This window comes from Anomaloglossus baeobatrachus, chromosome 3 (assembly GCF_048569485.1).
Source record: "Anomaloglossus baeobatrachus isolate aAnoBae1 chromosome 3, aAnoBae1.hap1, whole genome shotgun sequence".
NCBI lineage: Eukaryota > Metazoa > Chordata > Amphibia > Anura > Aromobatidae > Anomaloglossus > Anomaloglossus baeobatrachus.
Window position 1 is genome coordinate 620069072 of NC_134355.1, and position 20687 is coordinate 620089758.

Consider the following 20687-nt stretch of genomic DNA (forward strand, 5'->3'; position numbering starts at 1 on the left):
ATACGTTTGGGACAGCCCAACTCCAGGACCCTACATTAATACATGCCCGGAGTCGGGTGACAGTAGTTGACGGGGTGGCACAGCTGCCCGGTGCCCAGGTAAGATACCCCCATTTCGCTCTTAAGCAGGATTTACTCTACCGGGTAGATGAAATACGGGGCGTAGGGGTAGAGCAGTTGGTGGTGCCCCAGCCGTATCGCCGGCGGGTCCTCGACTTGGCTCATAAACACCTGATGAGTGGCCACCTAGGGGTCAAGAAAACGCAGGAGCGAATATTGCAAAGGTTCTATTGGCCCGGGGTCTTTGGGGAGATAAAACAGTTCTGCGAAACCTGCCCGGAGTGTCAGCTTACCGCACCCCTGACCCACTTTCGCAGTCCGTTGGTACCGTTACCCATTATAGAAGTCCCTTTTGAACGGATAGGGATGGATCTGGTGGGGCCCCTCGTAAAGTCTGCTCGAGGGCACCAACATATCCTAGTGATCGTTGACTATGCCACCCGGTATCCAGAGGCGATACCTCTCAGACATACTGCGGCGAAGCTTATAGCTCGGGAGTTGTTTGCTGTGTTCTGCCGGGTGGGGTTGCCCAAGGAGATCCTTACGGATCAGGGGACCCCATTCATGTCTAAAGTGACCAAAGAGCTATGCCGGCTACTCCAGATCAAGCAGTTGCGTACGTCTGTGTATCATCCTCAGACGGATGGTTTAGTGGAACGATTCAATAAAACCCTGAAAACCATGCTCAAAAGGGTGATTTCCAAAGACGGGAAAGACTGGGATATGATGCTTCCCTATTTGATGTTTGCCATACGAGAGGTGCCACAGGCATCCACGGGGTTTTCGCCTTTTGAATTGTTATACGGGCGACATCCCCGGGGATTGTTGGACCTGGCAAAGGAAACATGGGAGCAAGAGCCCACCCCCCATAAAAGTGTGATTGAACACATTTTAGGAATGCAGAACCGCATAAGCGCGGTCATGCCAATTGTGAAGGAGCATTTACAGGAGGCTCAGGCCGCGCAAAGCGGCCGCTACAATAGACAAGCCACCGTGCGGACCTTTTAAACCCGGGGATCGGGTGTTGGTATTGATCCCCACGGCGGAGAGTAAATTCCTGGCTCAGTGGCAAGGCCCCCTACGAAATAAAGGAAAGAGTCGGGGTGGTCAACTATAAGGTATTGCAGCCCGGTAGGCGGAAACCTGAACAAATATACCATGTCAACCTATTAAAACCTTGGCAGGAACGGGAAAGCCTGATGGTTGATTTTCCCCCATCTCCCTCCTCTTCGGGTCGTTCAAACCCGGCTCCAGCAACCTCCGGAGAGGACGAACCGGAAGTAAGGATTGGAGAAGCCCTCACCAAGCAACAGAGGCGAGAGGCCAGACGGCTGGTTCAGCAGAACCCCGATGTCTTCTCAGAGTTGCCGGGTAGGACCAGTCTGATACGACATGACATTGTCACCGAGCCTCACCTGAAGGTACGCCTGAAGTCATACCGGGTGCCGGAGGCTCGAAGACAAGCCATATCAGAGGAAGTGAAGACAATGCTACGCCTGGGGGTCATCGAAAAATCCCGGAGTGAATGGGCTAGTCCTATTGTCCTAATACCAAAACCCGATGGCTCCTTAAGGTTCTGCAATGACTTTAGGAGATTGAACGAAATATCCAAGTTCGATCTCTACCCCATGCCCCGGGTGGATGAGCTGATTGATAGGCTGGGACATTCGCGATATTTCACCACGCTCGACCTGACCAAGGGGTACTGGCAGGTGCCCCTGACGGCGTCCGCCAAGGAGAAAACCGCTTTTGTTACGCCGGAGGGTCTCTTCCACTATGTTGTCTTGCCTTTTGGGTTACATGGCGCTCCGGCCACGTTCCAGAGGTTGATGGACTTGGTGCTGGAACCCCACCAGGCGTATGCATCAGCGTACCTTGATGACATCATTATTTACAGCTCCGAGTGGCAGACCCACTTGGAACAGGTACAAGCGGTGATAGACGCGCTTCGAACAGCCGGATTGACAGCCAATCCCAAGAAATGTGCGTTGGGACTCACGGAAGCCCGCTACTTGGGCTACGTAATAGGCCAAGGAGTGATTAAGCTCCAAATTAACAAGGTTGAGGCGATCCAGAAGTGGCCTAGACCCCTGACCACGAAGCAGGTTAGGGCCTTCCTGGGTATCGTGGGGTACTACAGGAGGTTTGTAAAAGATTTTGCGGGACTATCAGCCCCCTTGACGGACCTTCTCAAAGGCAAGAAGTCCGTCATGGTGCGCTGGACTCCGCAGGCCGAGGACTCCTTCCGGGCCCTGAAAGGGGTCCTGTGCGGACAGCCCGTTCTTGTAAACCCTGATTTCCGGAAGGAGTTCATAGTACAGACTGACGCCTCGGAGGTCGGCCTGGGGGCAGTGCTGTCTCAGGTGGTTCAGGGGGAGGAACACCCCGTCACCTTCTTAAGTAGGAAGCTCACCCCTCCCGAGCGGAATTATAGCGTAGTGGAGAAGGAGTGCCTGGCGATTAAGTGGGCCTTGGAGTCCCTACGCTATTACCTGCTGGGACGACAGTTTCGCTTGGTGACGGATCACTCTCCACTGGTCTGGATGAGGTCCGCCAAGGAACGGAATGCCCGGGTTACTCGGTGGTTCCTTTCTCTGCAGAACTTCCGGTTTACGGTTGAACACCGGGCCGGTAGGTTGCAGGGCAACGCTGATGCCTTGTCCCGCGGCCCGTGTTTGATGGCAGGAGTTCAACCCCGCTCGCTTGAACTGAGGGGGGGGTATGTGAGACTGTGACCGGGGTTATCTATGACGGCCGGTATGTCTCGCCCCGGTTGTGCTCACTCCATGATAGAAAGTAACTCCACTCCAGGGTTAATGCTGTTTCCCTACAGGCTTAAGGAAGGGTTAAAAGGAAACAGGAACAAGGGCAGGTGTGCCGGGTGTGAGGGAGTGAACACAACTCCCGGAGTTCTCTGCCGGAAAGGCACATGTGTACTGTTGTGGACTTTTGTTTGGATAATAAACCGTGTGCTGTGACCCTTGGTGCCTGGATCCCGTGTCTTCTGCTGCGCAGCCGACCACGCTACCTCACTATATATATATATATATATATATATATATATATATATATATATATATATATTAGTGTGTGTATCGTATTGAAGCAAACCTCATATTTATTGTAATTGAAGAGGTTGTCGTATCTCAGACATTAAAGAGAATCTGTCGGCAAGTTTTTGCCAGGTAATCACAAAGCCGCATTACTGTGTTGCTGGTTTAATAAAGACAGATTATCACTACAAGGCTTGTCTTGTGCCTTCAAGTCAACTACTCTGTGTAAGGCCGCCCCCACCACTGATTTTGCAAAACTCTACGTTTACTGTGCATAGACAGAAAGCTGACGATCAGAGGTGTGGGTGGGGTTATACAGGGTTCAGCATTCTGAGATCTGCTAGATCTGTAGCAGATACAATCACTGGTTTATCAAAATGACAGCAAGCTGCCCAATAAGTGACACATCACTGACAATCAGTGTCTCAGCCCCTACATCATACTGCTCTCAGATTACATAGCAAAAACCTGGTGACAGATTCCCTTTTAATGAGATTTGTTGATATCCCTTATTAGAGGGGGGGACGTCTCCATTTAGTGTTCTGCTTCTACTCCTATAGGCACTCCTTATGTCCCAATAACCTTATGAGAAGACAAGGTCCTAGGCAGGGCAACTACTGCAATGAATTTGGATGGCTGCGGCAGTGACTCAGATGTTGCATTTCGATGCAGAATTGTTCCCCCCCCCCTGCTGAGCTCCTTCTATGTGTGAATAGAGGCCAGCATCGGGGAGATTATCATCATTACATGACTTTTTACATTCACTTTCATTGGGCTGCGACCCAAGCAGGGGAGGCAGGGAGGGTGAATCATGCAACATTGAATTAATGCCATGCAACCCATCTCCAGTGAAATATTTAATTGGTGATATATAATTTTCCCTATATACTGCCTGCACTGGTGGAGTATATACCGCACCTAATAACACTATGGAGAGTTTGGGGGTCTGGCGGCATTGCTCCACCCCGGTATTGACCTGTGCTTGTCTTGCATTCGTTTCCATTGTCTCCAGAAGACACATTAGTCATTACTCCTCGCTGATACTGGCAGACTGTCTCCTAGTAAATGTGCAGCTTTTTTGTTATTAGCTGTACCCTTCATTGAAAAGCTGAGGATTATATGGCGTGGGTGGAGAGTATACATACAGGCACTAGGTGAGACCTGCTCTATGAGCGCTCTGCGTGACAGATACATTGTGTGCTTACAAGTATAAGTATCTTTTAGAATTGAGAGTTGATCTGTATGTTAGAGACTGCAAATCTGCACCAGAAACAGAGGAGCCCCCAACTATATCAATGATTGTGACCCCCGACTCCTCAGTGCAAAACTACCGCTACCAGCGTATACCAAGCATGGACGTAACGCAGAGCTCGATCTGCCTCCATCTCCTATTTATGCACCGGTACAAACTACGATTTCTGTGTTTATAGAAAAATTATTGCCCAAAATGTTTTCTTTTGGTCTAAAATGAAATTCTAATGTATTTCCCACAGCTGCCACATTTGGACCTTTTGTGTTTCTGATCAAAATTGGAGGCTGCATATTCCCCTTCCGCCTCATTCACATGTCTGTAGTGGCACGCACAAGTTGTGTCCGTTTTTTTTTTTTTTTCACTGATACAGCACTTATCCATTCTAACCTATGGTGCTATTCACATGTTTTTTTTTCCCAGTATCGCAGATGATAACTGATGATACAAGTCTGTGGGTGCAAGAAAAACCCGTACAGCACAGGGATGACAGCTGTGTATATTTAACCCCTTCATGACTGGCCGATTTTTTTTTTTTGCTTTCCGGTTTTTGGGTTTTTTTCGCCATTCTTCTGAGAGACGTAACTTTTTATTTTTCAGTCAATATGGTCATGTGAGGGCTAATTTTTTGCGGAACGAGCTGTTCTTTTAAATGAAAGCATAGGTTTTACCATATAGTGTACTGGAAAACGGCAAACAAATTCCAAATGCAGAAAAATTGCAAAAAAAGGGCGATAGCACTATTATTTTTGAGATATTTTATTCACTGTGTTCACTATATGGTAAAACCAATGCGTGGGTCTGATGCCTCAGGTCAGTGCGAGTTTGTAGACACCAAACATGTATAGGTTTACTTTTATATAAGGGGTTAAGATATCGGAACTTTGTCCAAAAAAAAGTGGCACCCGTTTTACGCCATATTCCGTGACCCGTAGCATTGTCATTTTTCAGGATCTATGGCTCAGTGGTGGCTTATTTTTTGCGTCACGAGCTGACGTTTTTAACAGTACCATTTTTGCGCAGATGCTACATTTTGATCGCCTGTTATTGCATTTTGCGCAAAAGTTATGGCGACAAAAAAAGTCATTTGGAATTTTTTTGCCGCTACGCAGTTTACTGATCAGATTTAATTGATTTTATATTTTGATAGATTGGGCGTTTCTGAACGCGGCGATACCAAATGTTTGTAATTTTCATTTTTTTTAACCCTTCAATTTTCAACTGGGCAAAAGATATTTGCACTTTTTAGGTTTTTGTTTAATTTTTTAAAACTTTTTTTTTTACCTTTTTTTTTTTTTTTTTTTTTTTTAATTTTTATTTTCCTAGTCCCCATAGGGTGCTATAGCGATCAACAATCCGATCGCTCTGCCATATCTGCTGATCACACCTATACAGCAGATATGCTCATTTTCTGCTTCACTCGGCTGCGGGCCGAGTGAATCTGAAAGCAATTCATGTGTAGTACAGGAGTCATCACATGACCCTGTGCTACCATGACAACCACCGGAAGTCACGTAATCACGTCACGTGACTTCCAGTATTGGGCGGTAAGTAAAACTTTACCGCTGATGCTATTATAATGGCGCTGTCACATATTGACAGCGCCATTTAACTGGTTAAACGGCACAAGCAGATAACAATTCTGCTCGTGCCTAGCAGGCACAAATCTCAGCTGTGAAAATCAGCTGAGATGTGCGCCGATCGCGGCATGCTGCCGGCAGCAGACCGCGGGCAGTAACATTATGACCGCTAGGATGTAATATTACTGCCCGCAGTCGTTAAGGGGTTAATGGTGCAAAGGTTTGTCACGAACTGGGCCTCGGAGAGTCACTCAGACGTCCCTCTGCTCGGTCGCAACCCTATCAATCTGTAACGACACCGCACTCCGCAGCTCCACCCTGACGTCTCTAATACGTTGGCGGAAGTGATGAGGTCATCTTGCATGGTCCCAACACTTGACGTTCCATGCCCCCAAGGGGTACATAAGGTCCGATTGGTATGATGCAGCACTGACCCCTCCTGTCCCCGTGGGCAAGGGGAGTGGAACAGAGTCGGCCGTGCAACCTCCGGCGCGGCACCCAGCTTTCCCACAATGCCGACAAACCCATAGGAACTTTCCGCTAGCCCCAGTGGAACAGAATTCTGCTGGTCTGGTACAGTGTGGTAGACTGCCACCAGTTCTTCGTTAGATACAGGCCTGGTTTGTTAACAGGACTATATCTGGCCAGAAACCAGCCAAGGTAGCGTGTAAAACTAAACCGAGCGCACAGATATGGTATTCAGAATAGAGATACAAGAAACGGCCCAAGATTAAATTCTATATATTTAATTGCCTTCTCCCACGTGTATCGCACAAGGCCACCCGGAAAAGAATGACACAAGATGTCCCCACTGAGGTTATGAATCTGGCCACACTCCATGTCCCCTCCCACCTGATGACCTAGGACTGGGTTGGCCGTGGGTTTGCTTTTTCTCTTCCAGGGAAATATGGATTTTCAGTTTCCCTCATATCTCCGCCCCGGAGCGTCTCAAATAGACAGGAATATTATATTTCCACTTATTATTTGATCTAGCAATAGATAGGAAATATGATAGGTCTGTGGGCTTCCTTCAGGGAGTTAATGATTGATGGCTGCGCACGTCTTACAATTTAGCGGAAATATGTGGTATTTGCCTATCTTATTTGTGGGAGCAACACACTCCACAATATTGTAACTTTCAACAGCTCCGTTAAGGCTGGAGAGCCTGATCTGAAATTTACTTGTAAGAAACTGAGTTGGCCGCCCCTCCTCCTTGCTGGTCAGCAGAAGGGTTTTTGTGCTGGCTTCATTGGACCTAATGGAGAGTTGGCACCTTGGCTATCTGCTGAATAGATCTAAAGGGATTTTTTGCTGAAGCGTAGGAGGTTGGTTGGATGTACAGGGACAGCTGACTGACCTCTGTCATAATTCTCATCATATTTCTCACAATAATGCTCATACGGTTAATAAAAGCTTTGTAATTTATTGATTTATCCATGAACAAACACTAATAACACCAGTACTATTATTTTTTTTCTTTTTCACATACATGTTTAAATACGGATGTTTGAGGCCTTAAAGGGAACTTGTCACCTACTCACCAGCGGGACGGTCCCATACATTTCGGTCCGATGGGCGTCACTGTTCTCAGGTCTGTCGCATTCTCTATCCTTGCAATTGCCGTCTTATTTTGAGTGGATGACGCATCCTACATCATCCACACAACACCCTCCATTGCTCTCCTGCGCATGCGCACTTTGCTCTGCCCTAAGCAAAGTGCTGTAATATGCAGGTGCGGGGAAAGGGCAAAGACAACCTGTGCATTACAGATGTTTTATTGAACAGGGTCATTTGGTGCATTTGAACATGCTCATCCAACAGCATTCAAGCTGCTGAAGGATGGACTCAGTGCCAAGAGGTTAGCGGTTGTGCTGCCATGAGCCGCTGAGTGATTTGCTGCAGCAACGATGTCAACATGTCACCAGTGCTGGACCGAGGGAAGGCGAGTACCTGCTGTATTTTTATTTTTGGTATTTTACACCTTTTTAATGTAGTGGAAAGCCCCTTTTAAACCTGAACTCTTCATTATCTTACAAAATTTATTAAAATTGAATTCTGGCTAAAAGTCTGAAACCTTTTCATCTATTTCCTTATAGAACTTTCCAGTGTACAAAAAAATTCTGGATATCTCACATGACCTTGGAAAATTTCTGCAATTACCTCCATTCCCTCCAGTAACGGACACCTGCTATTACCACCCTAATGTGCTGTGTTTGAAGTATCTAATGGAAGTGAATCTGCCAGGTAATTGTATTTTTTTTCTCTCTGGGATGTCTGACTGTTATCTATAGGTGTGTATTTTTTAATGATCTAGAACAGTGTTAACCTGAACCCATCACTAGAAGTTCATCATGGCTCCTCATGGTAAAGAATTCTCTGAGGATCTGGAAAAAAAAGAATTGTTGCTCTACGTAAAGAGGGTCTGGGCTGGGGGTGTTAAACTGTAGGCCTACAGGCCAAATCTGGCCCACCACATCATTATATGTGGCCCATAAGGTCAAGACACAAAAGGATTTAAATTTTGTACTGACGCCGTCCTAGCCGCAGGTGGATTGATTGTGCAGATTGATCTCTGGGCAGTCTTCAGTAAAATGGTGCCAGAGGCTGCGCATGTGCAGATTGCTCTGTGCCGCCGGCACCATTTTACTGAACCAATCTGCGCATGTTCAGCCTCTGGCACCATTTTACTGAAAACTGCTCAGAGATCAATCTGCGCAAGCAATGCACAAAATTTAAAAAAAAAAGATAAAGAAAAGAGACGTAGGGGTACTTTGCACACTACGACATCGCAGGTGCGATGTCGGTGGGGTCATGTCGAAAGTGACGCACTTCCTGCGTCGCTCTCGGCATCGTAGTGTGTAAATCCTAGATGATACGATTAACGAGCGCAAAATCGTTGTAATCGTATCATCGGTGTAGCGTCGGCGAATTCCATAATTACGCTGACGCGACGGTCCGATGTTGTTCCTCGCTCCTGCGGCAGCACACATCGCTGTGTGTGAAGTCACAGGAGCGAGGAGCATCTCCTACCGGCGTCACTGCGGCTCCTGTCGGCTATGCGGAAGGAAGAAGGTGGGCGGGATGTTTACATCCCGCTCATCTCCGCCCCTCCACTCCTATTGGCCACCTGCCGTGTGACGTCGCAGTAACGCCGCACGACCCGCCCCCTTAGTAATGAGGCGGTTCGCCGGCCAGAGCGACGTCGCAGGGCAGGTGAGTACATGTGAAGCTGCCGTAGCGATAATGTTCGCTACGGCAGCAATCACAAGATATCGCAGCTGCGACGGGGGCGGGGACTATCGCGCTCGGCATCGCAGCATCGGCTTGCGATGTTGTAGTGTGCAAAGTGCCCCGTAGAGGTTACGCAGAGGCTGTATAGGGGCTGGAACAGAGCTGAAGACCCTTCCTCCAGTCCTGTATGAAGATATGAAGAGAAGAAAACTTGAAACACAGGTTTAAGAAAACATGTAAAATTGATTTCTTCAACTCCGGTTTAATTGTAATCAGTATGATGGCTCCGATATGGCCTTGTCTGTACTTGGTAAAATGCTGCTGACAGATTCTCTTAAAAGAGCAATGTGGAGGTGGGTGCCAAAACTCACAATTCAGTGTTGTCCCATGAAAAGATGAACTAAAAAAAAAAAAAAAAGTGAGGTGTGCACTCACTTTTGTGATATATTTTATATATGTAATATGTATACAGTCATGGTTGAAAGTGCTGGCACCCTTAAAATTGCTTCAGAAAATTAAGTCTTTCTCCCAGAAAATTATTATAGTAAAATGTATTCCTTTATATAGCGCTATTAATTGCACAGCACTTTACATACATCAGGAACACTGTCCCCATTGGGGCTCACAATCTAAGGTCCCCATCTGTATGTCTTTGGAGTGTGGGAGGAAACCCACGCAAACACGGGGAGAACATACAAACTCCTTGCAGATGGTGTCCTTGGTGGAATTTGAACCCAGAACCCCAGCGCTGCAAGACTGCAGTGCTAACCACTGAGCCACCAATTGGAACAAAACTAAAATAGAGGGGTTTTTTTTCTCTTTTTAAATTATTGTTCCAATATACACGAAGGAAATAACCATGTATAACAAAACGTGTGACAAATTGGTCAAAACTTCACACATACCTCCAAAAATGAACTGGACAAAATTATTGGCACCCTCAAGTTTAATATTTGGTTACAACATAGCCGGAGAAATAGACATGAACTGCACATCCAAAATTCATATGTTGATCTAATGCTGCTAGGCAAACATTTTATGTGCCTGAACATGAGGTTCTTGGTTTAACTTTCTGATCAGACTGTATGAAGCCCACCGCCACATCACTGGGAACCTATCAGTGGGTTCCTAACTTATCTGAAGCCTTAAGGCCCCGTTACACGCAACGACATATCTAACGATATATCGCCGGGGTCACGGATTCCGTGACGCACATCCGAGATTGTTAGCGACGTCGTTGCGTGTGATACCAGCGGTTAACGATCAAAAATATTCACCTTATCGTTGACACGTCATTCATTTTCAAAAAAATCGTTGATTACAGTGGACGCAAGTTGTTCTTCGTTCCCGAGGCAGCACACATCGCTACGTGTGACACCGCAGGAACGACGAACTGCAGCTTACCTGCGGCCGCCGGCAATGAGGAAGGAAGGAGGTGGGCGGGATGTTACGGCCGCTCATCTCCGCCCCTCTGCTTCTATTGGGTGGCCACTTAGTGACGCCGCTGTGACGCCGCACGAACCGCCCCCTTAGAAAGGAGGCGGTTCACCGGCAACAGCGACGTCGCTAGGCAGGTAAGTCTGTGTGACTGCTCCTAACGATGTTGTGCGCCACGGGCAGCGATTTGTCCGTGACGCACAATCGACGGGGGCGGGTGCATTCACCAGCGATATCGCTGCGTATAACGCCCCCTTTAAAGGTGCAGCACCACATGCCAACCACTGCTGCAGCGACAACGCACCAGCAGGGCAGGTTACCTGGTGCCTCAGAATTTCACACAGAACTCCAAAAATGGTTCGGACATAATTGTCCCCCCCAACTTAATATTTGGTTGCACATCCTTTGGAATAAATACCTGTAATCAATCTCTTCCTATGACCATCAACAGCTTCTTACACCTCTCACCTGGAATTTTGGACCCTTCTGTCTGTCCTATGTGAAGGCGTCTTCTCCCAACAGCAATTTTAAGTTCTCTCCATAGGTGTCAATGAGGTTTAGATCCGGACTCATTGCTGCCACTTCAGACTCTGCAGCGCTTTATTTCCATCCATTTCTGGGGGCTTCTTGAAGTTTGTGTGAAAAATGCTCTAGTTTCCTATACACTTCCATTATACTCTGTGCACAAGTTGAGCCCTTCCAAGTGTCAAACTGCTTGTTACGAGACCTGAGCATGGTAGTGCTCGCTCATCATAACTAGTGAACTTTCGCCTAAGAACATGTCCTTTAATCATCCGTTAGAGCAGATCCTGCAGAAATCCATTGGCAAAAAAGATTTGTCTAATCCATTTTTTATTTTTTAACATGGACTCTGATTGCTACTTATCTTCCATTTTGTAACTGATCCTGTAAAAAAAACAACTGAACCATTACAAATGCAAGAAAAACAGATGCCTAAATAGCAATCCGTTAATGGATCCATTCTCCATAGACGCCAATGTTTTTTCAAAAATTAGATCCTGCACAAATCTGTTATTTAACGACTGATTAAAAAAAAAGTTGTTCGCAGGACTTTTTTTCCCAACAGTTCTCTGCAGGATCCATTCTTATGAATGATTACTGGACATGTGAACCAGGGGCGGCTCCCTGTTTTTGTAGGCCCCGGGCGGAAGAGTCACAGTGGGCCCCATCCACACACACACACACACGCAAATACACAGATAAGTACTCGTACATATACATTTAAAGACAAACTCACAAAAATACTCATAAACAGACAAATCTATACAGAGTCATATACACTGACATACACGGATACACATCATACATGCACACACACACCTCCCCGCTTGTCTCCATCCAGCTCCTCCTGGGCATCTGGCTGTGCTACTTGATGGCCGTCACTAACAGACATGGCCGTCACTGCTGTGTATACATCACAGATGGGGCTGGGGGCTACAATATATACATCGCAGGGGGCATAGACATTACTGGAGGGCATAGGCATAGATGTTACTGGAGTAGCAAACAGCTCTGGCGGTATACACATTACTGGGGTGGGTTGCATAGTGCTCTGGGGGGCTGCACATATGTCTCCGGGGGGGGGGGGGGCGCGCACGCACAGCTCTGATCCATCCATAGATATATATAATTTATATACACATACATACATATATACACATACATATACACACACAGCTCTGCTGCCCAATGAGTATATATACACACAGCTCTGCTGCACACACAGCTCTGCTGCCCAATGAGTATACAGTTAGGTCCAGAAATATTTGGACAGTGACACAATTTTCGCGAGTTGGGCTCTGCATGCCACCACATTGGATTTGAAATGAAACCTCTACAACAGAATTTAAGTGCAGATTGTAACGTTTAATTTGAAGGTTTGAACAAAAATATCTGATAGAAATTGTAGGAATTGTACACATTTCTTTACAAACACTCCACATTTTAGGAGGTCAAAAGTAATTGGACAAATAAGCCAAACCCAAACAAAATATTTTTATTTTCAATATTTTGTTGCAAATCCTTTGGAGGCAATCACTGCCTTAAGTCTGGAACCCATGGACATCACCAAACGCTGGGTTTCCTCCTTCTTAATGCTTTGCCAGGCCTTTACAGCCGCAGCCTTCAGGTCTTGCTTGTTTGTGGGTCTTTCCGTCTTAAGTCTGGATTTGAGCAAGTGAAATGCATGCTCAATTGGGTTAAGATCTGGTGATTGACTTGGCCATTGCAGAATGTTCCACTTTTTTGCACTCATGAACTCCTGGGTAGCTTTGGCTGTATGCTTGGGGTCATTGTCCATCTGTACTATGAAGCGCCGTCCGATCAACTTTGCGGCATTTGGCTGAATCTGGGCAGAAAGTATATCCCGGTACACTTCAGAATTCATCCGGCTACTCTTGTCTGCTGTTATGTCATCAATAAACACAAGTTACCCAGTGCCATTGAAAGCCATGCATGCCCATGCCATCACGTTGCCTCCACCATGTTTTACAGAGGATGTGGTGTGCCTTGGATCATGTGCCGTTCCCTTTCTTCTCCAAACTTTTTTCTTCCCATCATTCTGGTACAGGTTGATCTTTGTCTCATCTGTCCATAGAATACTTTTCCAGAACTGAGCTGGCTTCATGAGGTGTTTTTCAGCAAATTTAACTCTGGCCTGTCTATTTTTGGAATTGATGAATGGTTTGCATCTAGATGTGAACCCTTTGTATTTACTTTCATGGAGTCTTCTCTTTACTGTTGACTTAGAGACAGATACACCTACTTCACTGAGAGTGTTCTGGACTTCAGTTGATGTTGTGAACGGGTTCTTCTTCACCAAAGAAAGTATGCGGCGATCATCCACCACTGTTGTCATCCGTGGACGCCCAGGCCTTTTTGAGTTCCCAAGCTCACCAGTCAATTCCTTTTTTCTCAGAATGTACCCGACTGTTGATTTTGCTACTCCAAGCATGTCTGCTATCTCTCTGATGGATTTTTTCTTTTTTTTCAGCCTCAGGATGTTCTGCTTCACCTCAATTGAGAGTTCCTTAGACCGCATGTTGTCTGGTCACAGCAACAGCTTCCAAATGCAAAACCACACACCTGTAATCAACCCCAGACCTTTTAACTACTTCATTGATTACAGGTTAACGAGGGAGACGCCTTCAGAGTTAATTGCAGCCCTTAGAGTCCCTTGTCCAATTACTTTTGGTCCCTTGAAAAAGAGGAGGCTATGCATTACAGAGCTATGATTCCTAAACCCTTTCTCCGATTTGGATGTGAAAACTCTCGTATTGCAGCTGGGAGTGTGCACTTTCAGCCCATATTATATATATAATTGTATTTCTGAACATGTTTTTGTAAACAGCTAAAATAACAAAACTTGTGTCACTGTCCAAATATTTCTGGACCTAACTGTATATACACACAGCTCTGCTGCACACACAGGTCTGCTGCTCTGCCCAAACAGCATATATTCACAAAGCTCTGCTGCACACACAGCTCTACTGCATACACCAACACATACACCTCTGCTTCATACATAGACACACACACACACACCGCTCTGCTGCATACACACACAGCTCTGCTGCATACACACAGCTCTAATGCATACAGACACACACACAGCTCTAATGCATACAGACACACACACAGCTTTAATGCATACAGACACACACACGGCTCTGCTGTATACAGACACACACACGGCTCTGCTGTATACAGACACACACGGCTCTGCTGTATACAGACACACACACGGCTCTGCTGTATACAGACACACACACGGCTCTGCTGTATACAGACACACACACGGCTCTGCTGTATACAGACACACACACGGCTCTGCTGTATACAGACACACACACGGCTCTGCTGTATACAGACACACACACGGCTCTGCTGTATACAGACACACACACTGCTCTGCTGTATACAGACACACTCACGGCTCTGCTGTATACAGACACACTCACGGCTCTGCTGTATACAGACACACACACGGCTCTGCTGTATACATAGACACAAACACAGCTCTACTGCATGCAGAAAGACACCGCTCTGCTGCCTACAGAGAGACAGACACACAGCTCTGCTGCCTACAGAGAGACAGACACACGCGGCTCTGGGGGGGGCAGGGCATACATCTCAGGGGGGAGAAACCTATACAGCTCACTGGGGCCTATAAATCGGGGGGGGGGGGGGGCACATACAGATCGAGTGGGGGGGAGGGGTGTAGCACATACCGCTCAGGTCATGGTGGAGAGGGGCCCACACAGTGCCGGAGGGAAGCGCTGTGCTTGGGGTTGCTGGCACTGCGCCTCCATCTGCGGGACTGAGCAGGACGCCGCACGGTAGCTCCGCCCACAGATGAAGTTCAAACCAGGAGGACGCAGCGAACGCTGTGGTCTGTGCGCCTTAAAGGGTCGGCAGCCGTAGTTTCCCGCCGAGGACTGCGGTTCCCGGAACCCGGCCCGGGAGCATCAGAAGTGAAGGCAAGTGGGCCCCCCAGGCTGTCCAGGGCCCTGGCATTTGCCTGGGTGTTCCAGGTGCTGATGCCAGCCCTGATGTGAACAGGCAACGCTCCTTGGAGAAAAGTCTACAAATTTGCGTTTCCTCAAAATGAAAGCAAATATCTTGCAAAATACCACCTAATGGGGCTCCACCTTGTCAGTGTCCAACTCTTTAATGAGCCTTGCAAAATGACCAGGGATAAATGTCAAGCCGTGTCTCCTGTATAGACAGCTGTTTCAGGGTGCTTGCCTTGTTTAAAGGGAAACGGTCACAAGGTTTTATCCTTAAGAGCTGCGGCCACCACCATTGACCTCTTGTATACAACATAAGTCCCCAAGCCGATCTATATAAGGTAAAACACCTTATAATATTCTCACCTGTGGGGCAGTCTGGTCTGATGAGCATTGCTGGTCTCAGTCCGGTGCCTCCTATCATCCTTCCATCGCTGTCCTCCTTCTCTGCTCCGTGTGGCTGATGCGTCCTATGTCATCCACATAGTGTGGTCCATTAGCCTTCTGCGCATGTGCACTTCTCTCTGCCATCCTGAGGAGCAAAGTACTGTAATGCGCAGGTGCGGGGAAAGGTCAAAGACCGCATGCGCACTGCAATACTTTCTCTAAATACAATAATGAAGAGGAGAACTCTGCAGACGGACACCACCTTTAGTTTAGAGGGAATCTGTCAGGAGATTTTTGCTTTTTATTTTGAGAGCAGCATAACCTAGGGCAGAGAGCCTGGTTTCAACAATGTGTCATTTGCTCAACAGCTGGTTGTTGTTTCAATAAATCAGTGTTTTATCACCAGGAGATTATCACTGCCGGACTACGTTTCATATGCAACTCAATCTAGCTAATCTGTGTAACCCCGCCCCCATCACTGATTGGCAGCTTTCTCGCACTATACAGTTTGTCAGCTTCCTGTGTAGTCAGTGGTGTAGGCAGTTATACACAACTCAGCATTATGAGCACTGCTACATATACAGCAGAACAAAAAGATTTTATCAAAACTACAATAAGTGATACATCGCTGGAGTTAAAGCCTCTGTTGGTAAATCATGCTGTTCCAGATTTTATTGCAAAAACCTGCTGACCGATCTCTTTCAAAGGCAAGATAGCGAGTTCAGAGCTGATTGTCATTGTCTGAATAGATCGTATTAAGGCGGTACTACATCCTCTCCTGTTTGAAGGGGGTTGTCCATCTTCGTGGATAATTTTTTTTCTTTACTTAAATCCATGCATTTGGGACTGAAATTTAATTTTTGCAATTGGGTGTCTTTGATACTTTTGCAGGTTGCCTTCTATAGTCTGTTGCCCGGTCTGCTGCTGCTGCTGCTGCAGAGTGAGTTAGCTGAGGCGCTGTCAGTGCGCTTGATCTGATTGTACAGTCTGTACCTCCTATTTCTGTCTTTCTGACCTCTTCTCAGATGATTTATCACCATAGACCACATCTGACTTGAGTGTTCAAGGAAAACCACGATCAAGTAATAGACCAACTCTGCAAACTGAGGAGGATAACCCCTGGAAGGGTTTAGCTATTGATTACGTTACTAAGTATTTGTTGCTTCGGTCTTCCGCATAGAGGTCTCTGGGAATTTCCGTCTTCCGAGCCCTTCAGGCTGGTTCTTCCCTCCGGCAGTGAATTGTTTGTGGCATTTCTTGTCTTTAGCACCGGGGAGAGATGGCGGAGTGCGCTGATGTCTGATAAATCTCAAGTCGAGTTTCTCGTTAGACTGGAAATGTGGGAATTGTGGAGCTTTTTCTCGCTGTAGTGGTGGCCTGCATGTTCTGCGTGTTTACCGCACACAGAGGTCAGCTTGTGTCTATGTTACTTGATCGACAAACAGGTTGTTCGGCTTCTGACATGTCGTTAATTATCACCTTGGCTCATTACCCCAATATGGCTGACATTCAGATGGGGTTTCCATGGGTGTTAGACACAGGTGCACAAGTATTGGCACCGTGACGGCTTCCTTGGAGAGCATATCCGCTTGGATACAAACCTTTTTATAATAGATTAGATGGTAATTTGAAGAACGTCATGACTGGCCACCGGTTGTGCACCAAAACTTAATTTACTGGGTGTACATTTTAAAGGGTTTGTACCAATTACTCACAGACGACAACGTGCTGATCGCTGGGGGGCACACAGCTGAGACCCCCGATCCTGACTGTGGCAGCGGACCATACAGAGCTTCCTGGACAATCCTTACAGAGGGCACGACCTTCCCCCCGACTGTGGACAATAATGTGGTGCGTCGTAATTTTTGGGAAGCTAGAGAAGCTTGTTCTGATTTTTAATTTTTTTTATGACTGGAATTGTCATAATTTTACAGTGAATGCCACTGATAGCTTCATGAAAACCACTGTGGAAAGAGAGCGCAATAGGGTCTTACCCCACAAAACAGAAAGGGTATGATTCACAGAGGTTACTCACCAAGTATGGTTGTGAAAGTCACAACCACTATGCAGGCATATATACTGGGTCAACGGCAGCAGTCATCCCTGTGATAATGATTTTTGGTAAGGAGATGGATGTTTGAACACCGCGCCAAAGACCACTGATGCAGGAGATGAATTTAACGTGACTTTATTCCATGTTCAGGTCTACGCGTTTCAGGAGCGTCCGCTCCAGCAAAAAATGGCAACCAGTCCAGTTAGCCCAGGCCAACACATCTAATGCACAAACAGCTGCATCCTGTTTGTGCATTAGATGTGTTGGCCTGGGCTAACTGGACTGGTTGCCCTTTTTTGCTGGAGCGGACGCTCCTGAAACGCGTAGACCTGAACATGGAATAAAGTCACGTTAAATTCATCTCCTGCATCAGTGGTCTTTGGCGCGGTGTTCAAACATCCATCTCCTTACCAAAAATCACTGATGGCTTCATGGCAGAATTTGGGGCTGTAGACCTGGATCACTAATAATCCTAATTATTATTATTATTATTATTATTATTTATTTATAGAGCACCATTGATTCCATGGTGCTGTACATGAGAAGGGGGTTACATACAAAATACATGTACAAGTTACAGTAGACAGACTAGTACAGAGGGAAGAGGGCCCTGCCCTTGCGGGCTTACATTCTATAGGATTATGGGGAGGAGACAGTAGGTGGGGTGTAGGTGGGGCGGCAGCTCCGCACGGTGGTGGGGCGGCAGCTCCGCACGGTGGTGGGGCGGCAGCTCCGCACGGTGGTGGGGCGGCAGCTCCGCACGGTGGTGGGGCGGCAGCTCCGCACGGTGGTGGGGCGGCAGCTCCGCACGGTGGTGGGGCGGCAGCTCCGCACGGTGGTGGGGCAGTGAGGTCATTCAAGGTTATAGGCATTTCTGAACAGATGAGTCTTTAGGTTCCGTTTGAAGTTTGCAAGTGTAGTAGATAATCTGACGTGTTGAGGCAGTGAGTTCCAGAAGACTGGGGATGTTCGGGAGAAGTCTTGGAGACGGTTGCATGAGGAGCGAATGAGAGAGGAGGATAATTATTTAATATACCTTTCCAATGTGTCCGTAAAAAATGTTGTCTGTCAGTGATTTTTCGGGAGTGGGGGGGGGGTCGTTTGTTGGGGATGGGGGGTGGTTTAAGTTGTCCTTAAAAAATACAAGCTCCAAGCTACACTGCTCCATTCATTGTTCATGTGGCTGTCATAGAGTACGGTATTTCACAGAGAGGGACAAATAAAATAAAAAATCTCAAAGAAAAAAAGGGCAGCCTATCTTACTGATATCGGATCACAATTCCAAAGCACTACAGAAGGCTGCAGCCCCTATCATAAAGGTTAAAAATACTGTGAGACAACCATTCACAACCTACCGATGCATGGAGGCAATGGTTGTGTACGATTATAAATGCACACTGATGAGACTTGTATAGGGCTCTGCTCACACAGATTTGTTGATATGCACTTTCTGGCTTAAAAATAGTCATCAGTATGCTGTAACACTGTGCACCTCATATATTTGTGTGACTGACGGACTATACAAGCCTCATCTGTCTGCATTTATAATGCTGGGGAACCGCCTCCTGCATGAATTTGTAGGTTGTGAATGGTTGTCTCATCAGTATTTTGCAGCTGTGCTGCCCCACCTTTATGATGGGGTACTTTGGTATTGTGATCTGATATCAATAAGGACAGCTTCGTTTTGACCACCAAAGAGTACAGCACTTACACGTATTGTATAGGTTTTATGATACCATAACCATCACCCAAAAACTTGCATGTATGGATCGGCACAGAGTGCATATTCACTTTTTTTGGGGACACCGCCAACCCTTCCAGACATCTGTAACTGCGGCTTTATGAAGAATCTTTGCATCATCTTCTATTCTCTTAATGTGAACCTGTCATGTCCCAATACTCTCCTTCCGTTAGATATGGGGTTACTCCGCAGGTCAATAGCGGTCCAATGCTGCCCAACAGTCTTACTGAAAGCTAGGCTACCAGGAGAAAATGAACATTACTCCTCCTGGGAGCCACCAGCTTTCAAGAGAGACAGTCACCAGGTTTTTGCTTTCTCATCTGAGAGTAGCATATTGAAGGGGCAGAGATCCTGATTCCAGTGATGTCACTTAATGGGCTGCTTATTGTCTTTTCTATAAAAGCACGGTTTTCTCACCTGTAGATCTAACAGTTCTGTGAATGCTGAGCTCTGTGTAACCCCGCCCACATCACTGATTGGCAGTTTTTTGTGTACAGTGTTCATAGGTGGAAAGCTGCCAATCAGTGGGGGGGGGGGTCATGTTTGGCAGCAGGTTTACTAGTCCTCTAGTGATAATCTCCTGCTGATGAAATAGTGATTTTAGAAAAACTACAGCAAGTAGCCCAGTAATTGACACATCGCTGGAATCAGGGTCTCTGTCTGTACATTATCTTTTTCTCAGATCAGGTAGCAAAAATCTGGTGACAGATTCCCTTTCAGTGATAGGAGTATACCCAGAGTGCGTGCAGGGCACAGTGAGCGGGGGCTGTAATCACACTGTGGCAATTGGATTGACAGTTTGCTGTTCACTGATGCTCTGCACATTGAGCTGTCAAAGTACTTACAGCCACCACTCACTGAGTACGGAGCTAGGACTGAAGCTGTGCCTCTGTCTGAAACTGGCAGCTCCAGGGAGGAATAAGGTTCATTTCCTCCCTGTAGCCTTTCTTTCAGCACAGTGGCCGGGCAGCATTACAGATTAACCCTGTATCTGCAGGATGACATGACAGGTTCTCTTTAAATGTGCTTCGACTTGAAGACCTGAGATGGGCTGTCTACTAGGTTTGTGCAGCCTGCCAACCCCATCGGAAAGTCTAGTTGTTGGCTGTGTCTCTAACAACACGATAGACATAGGACTCAGCTCTTTCCACTCAGTCCATAGATGTCTCACGTTTTGTTTAATATTAATACAATTTTTCAAACGTTACAGTTGTCCTGTTTTTAAAAAAATATTCATCCATATGCTCATATATCTATAAAACAAACTGTTCCTTTCCAGCACGAGATTCCCCGCTGTGCGTTTCAGCACGAGATTCCCCGCTGTGCGTTTCAGCACGAGATTCCCCGCTGTGCGTTTCAGCACGAGAT

At 46.7% G+C, this 20687-nt stretch overlaps 1 protein-coding gene across 3 annotated transcripts in view; it reads left to right on the forward strand.

Annotated features, from left to right (window-relative positions):
* The window catches only part of TAF1B (TATA-box binding protein associated factor, RNA polymerase I subunit B), a 218471-nt gene that overhangs the window by 130652 nt on the left and 67132 nt on the right, over positions 1–20687 (forward strand). For all 3 annotated transcript variants that reach the window (XM_075341102.1, XM_075341100.1, XM_075341101.1), the window contains exon 9: positions 8038–8185. In XM_075341102.1, coding sequence (XP_075197217.1) covers positions 8038–8185 — 148 coding nt within the window. The remainder of the gene's footprint in view (positions 1–8037; positions 8186–20687) is intronic.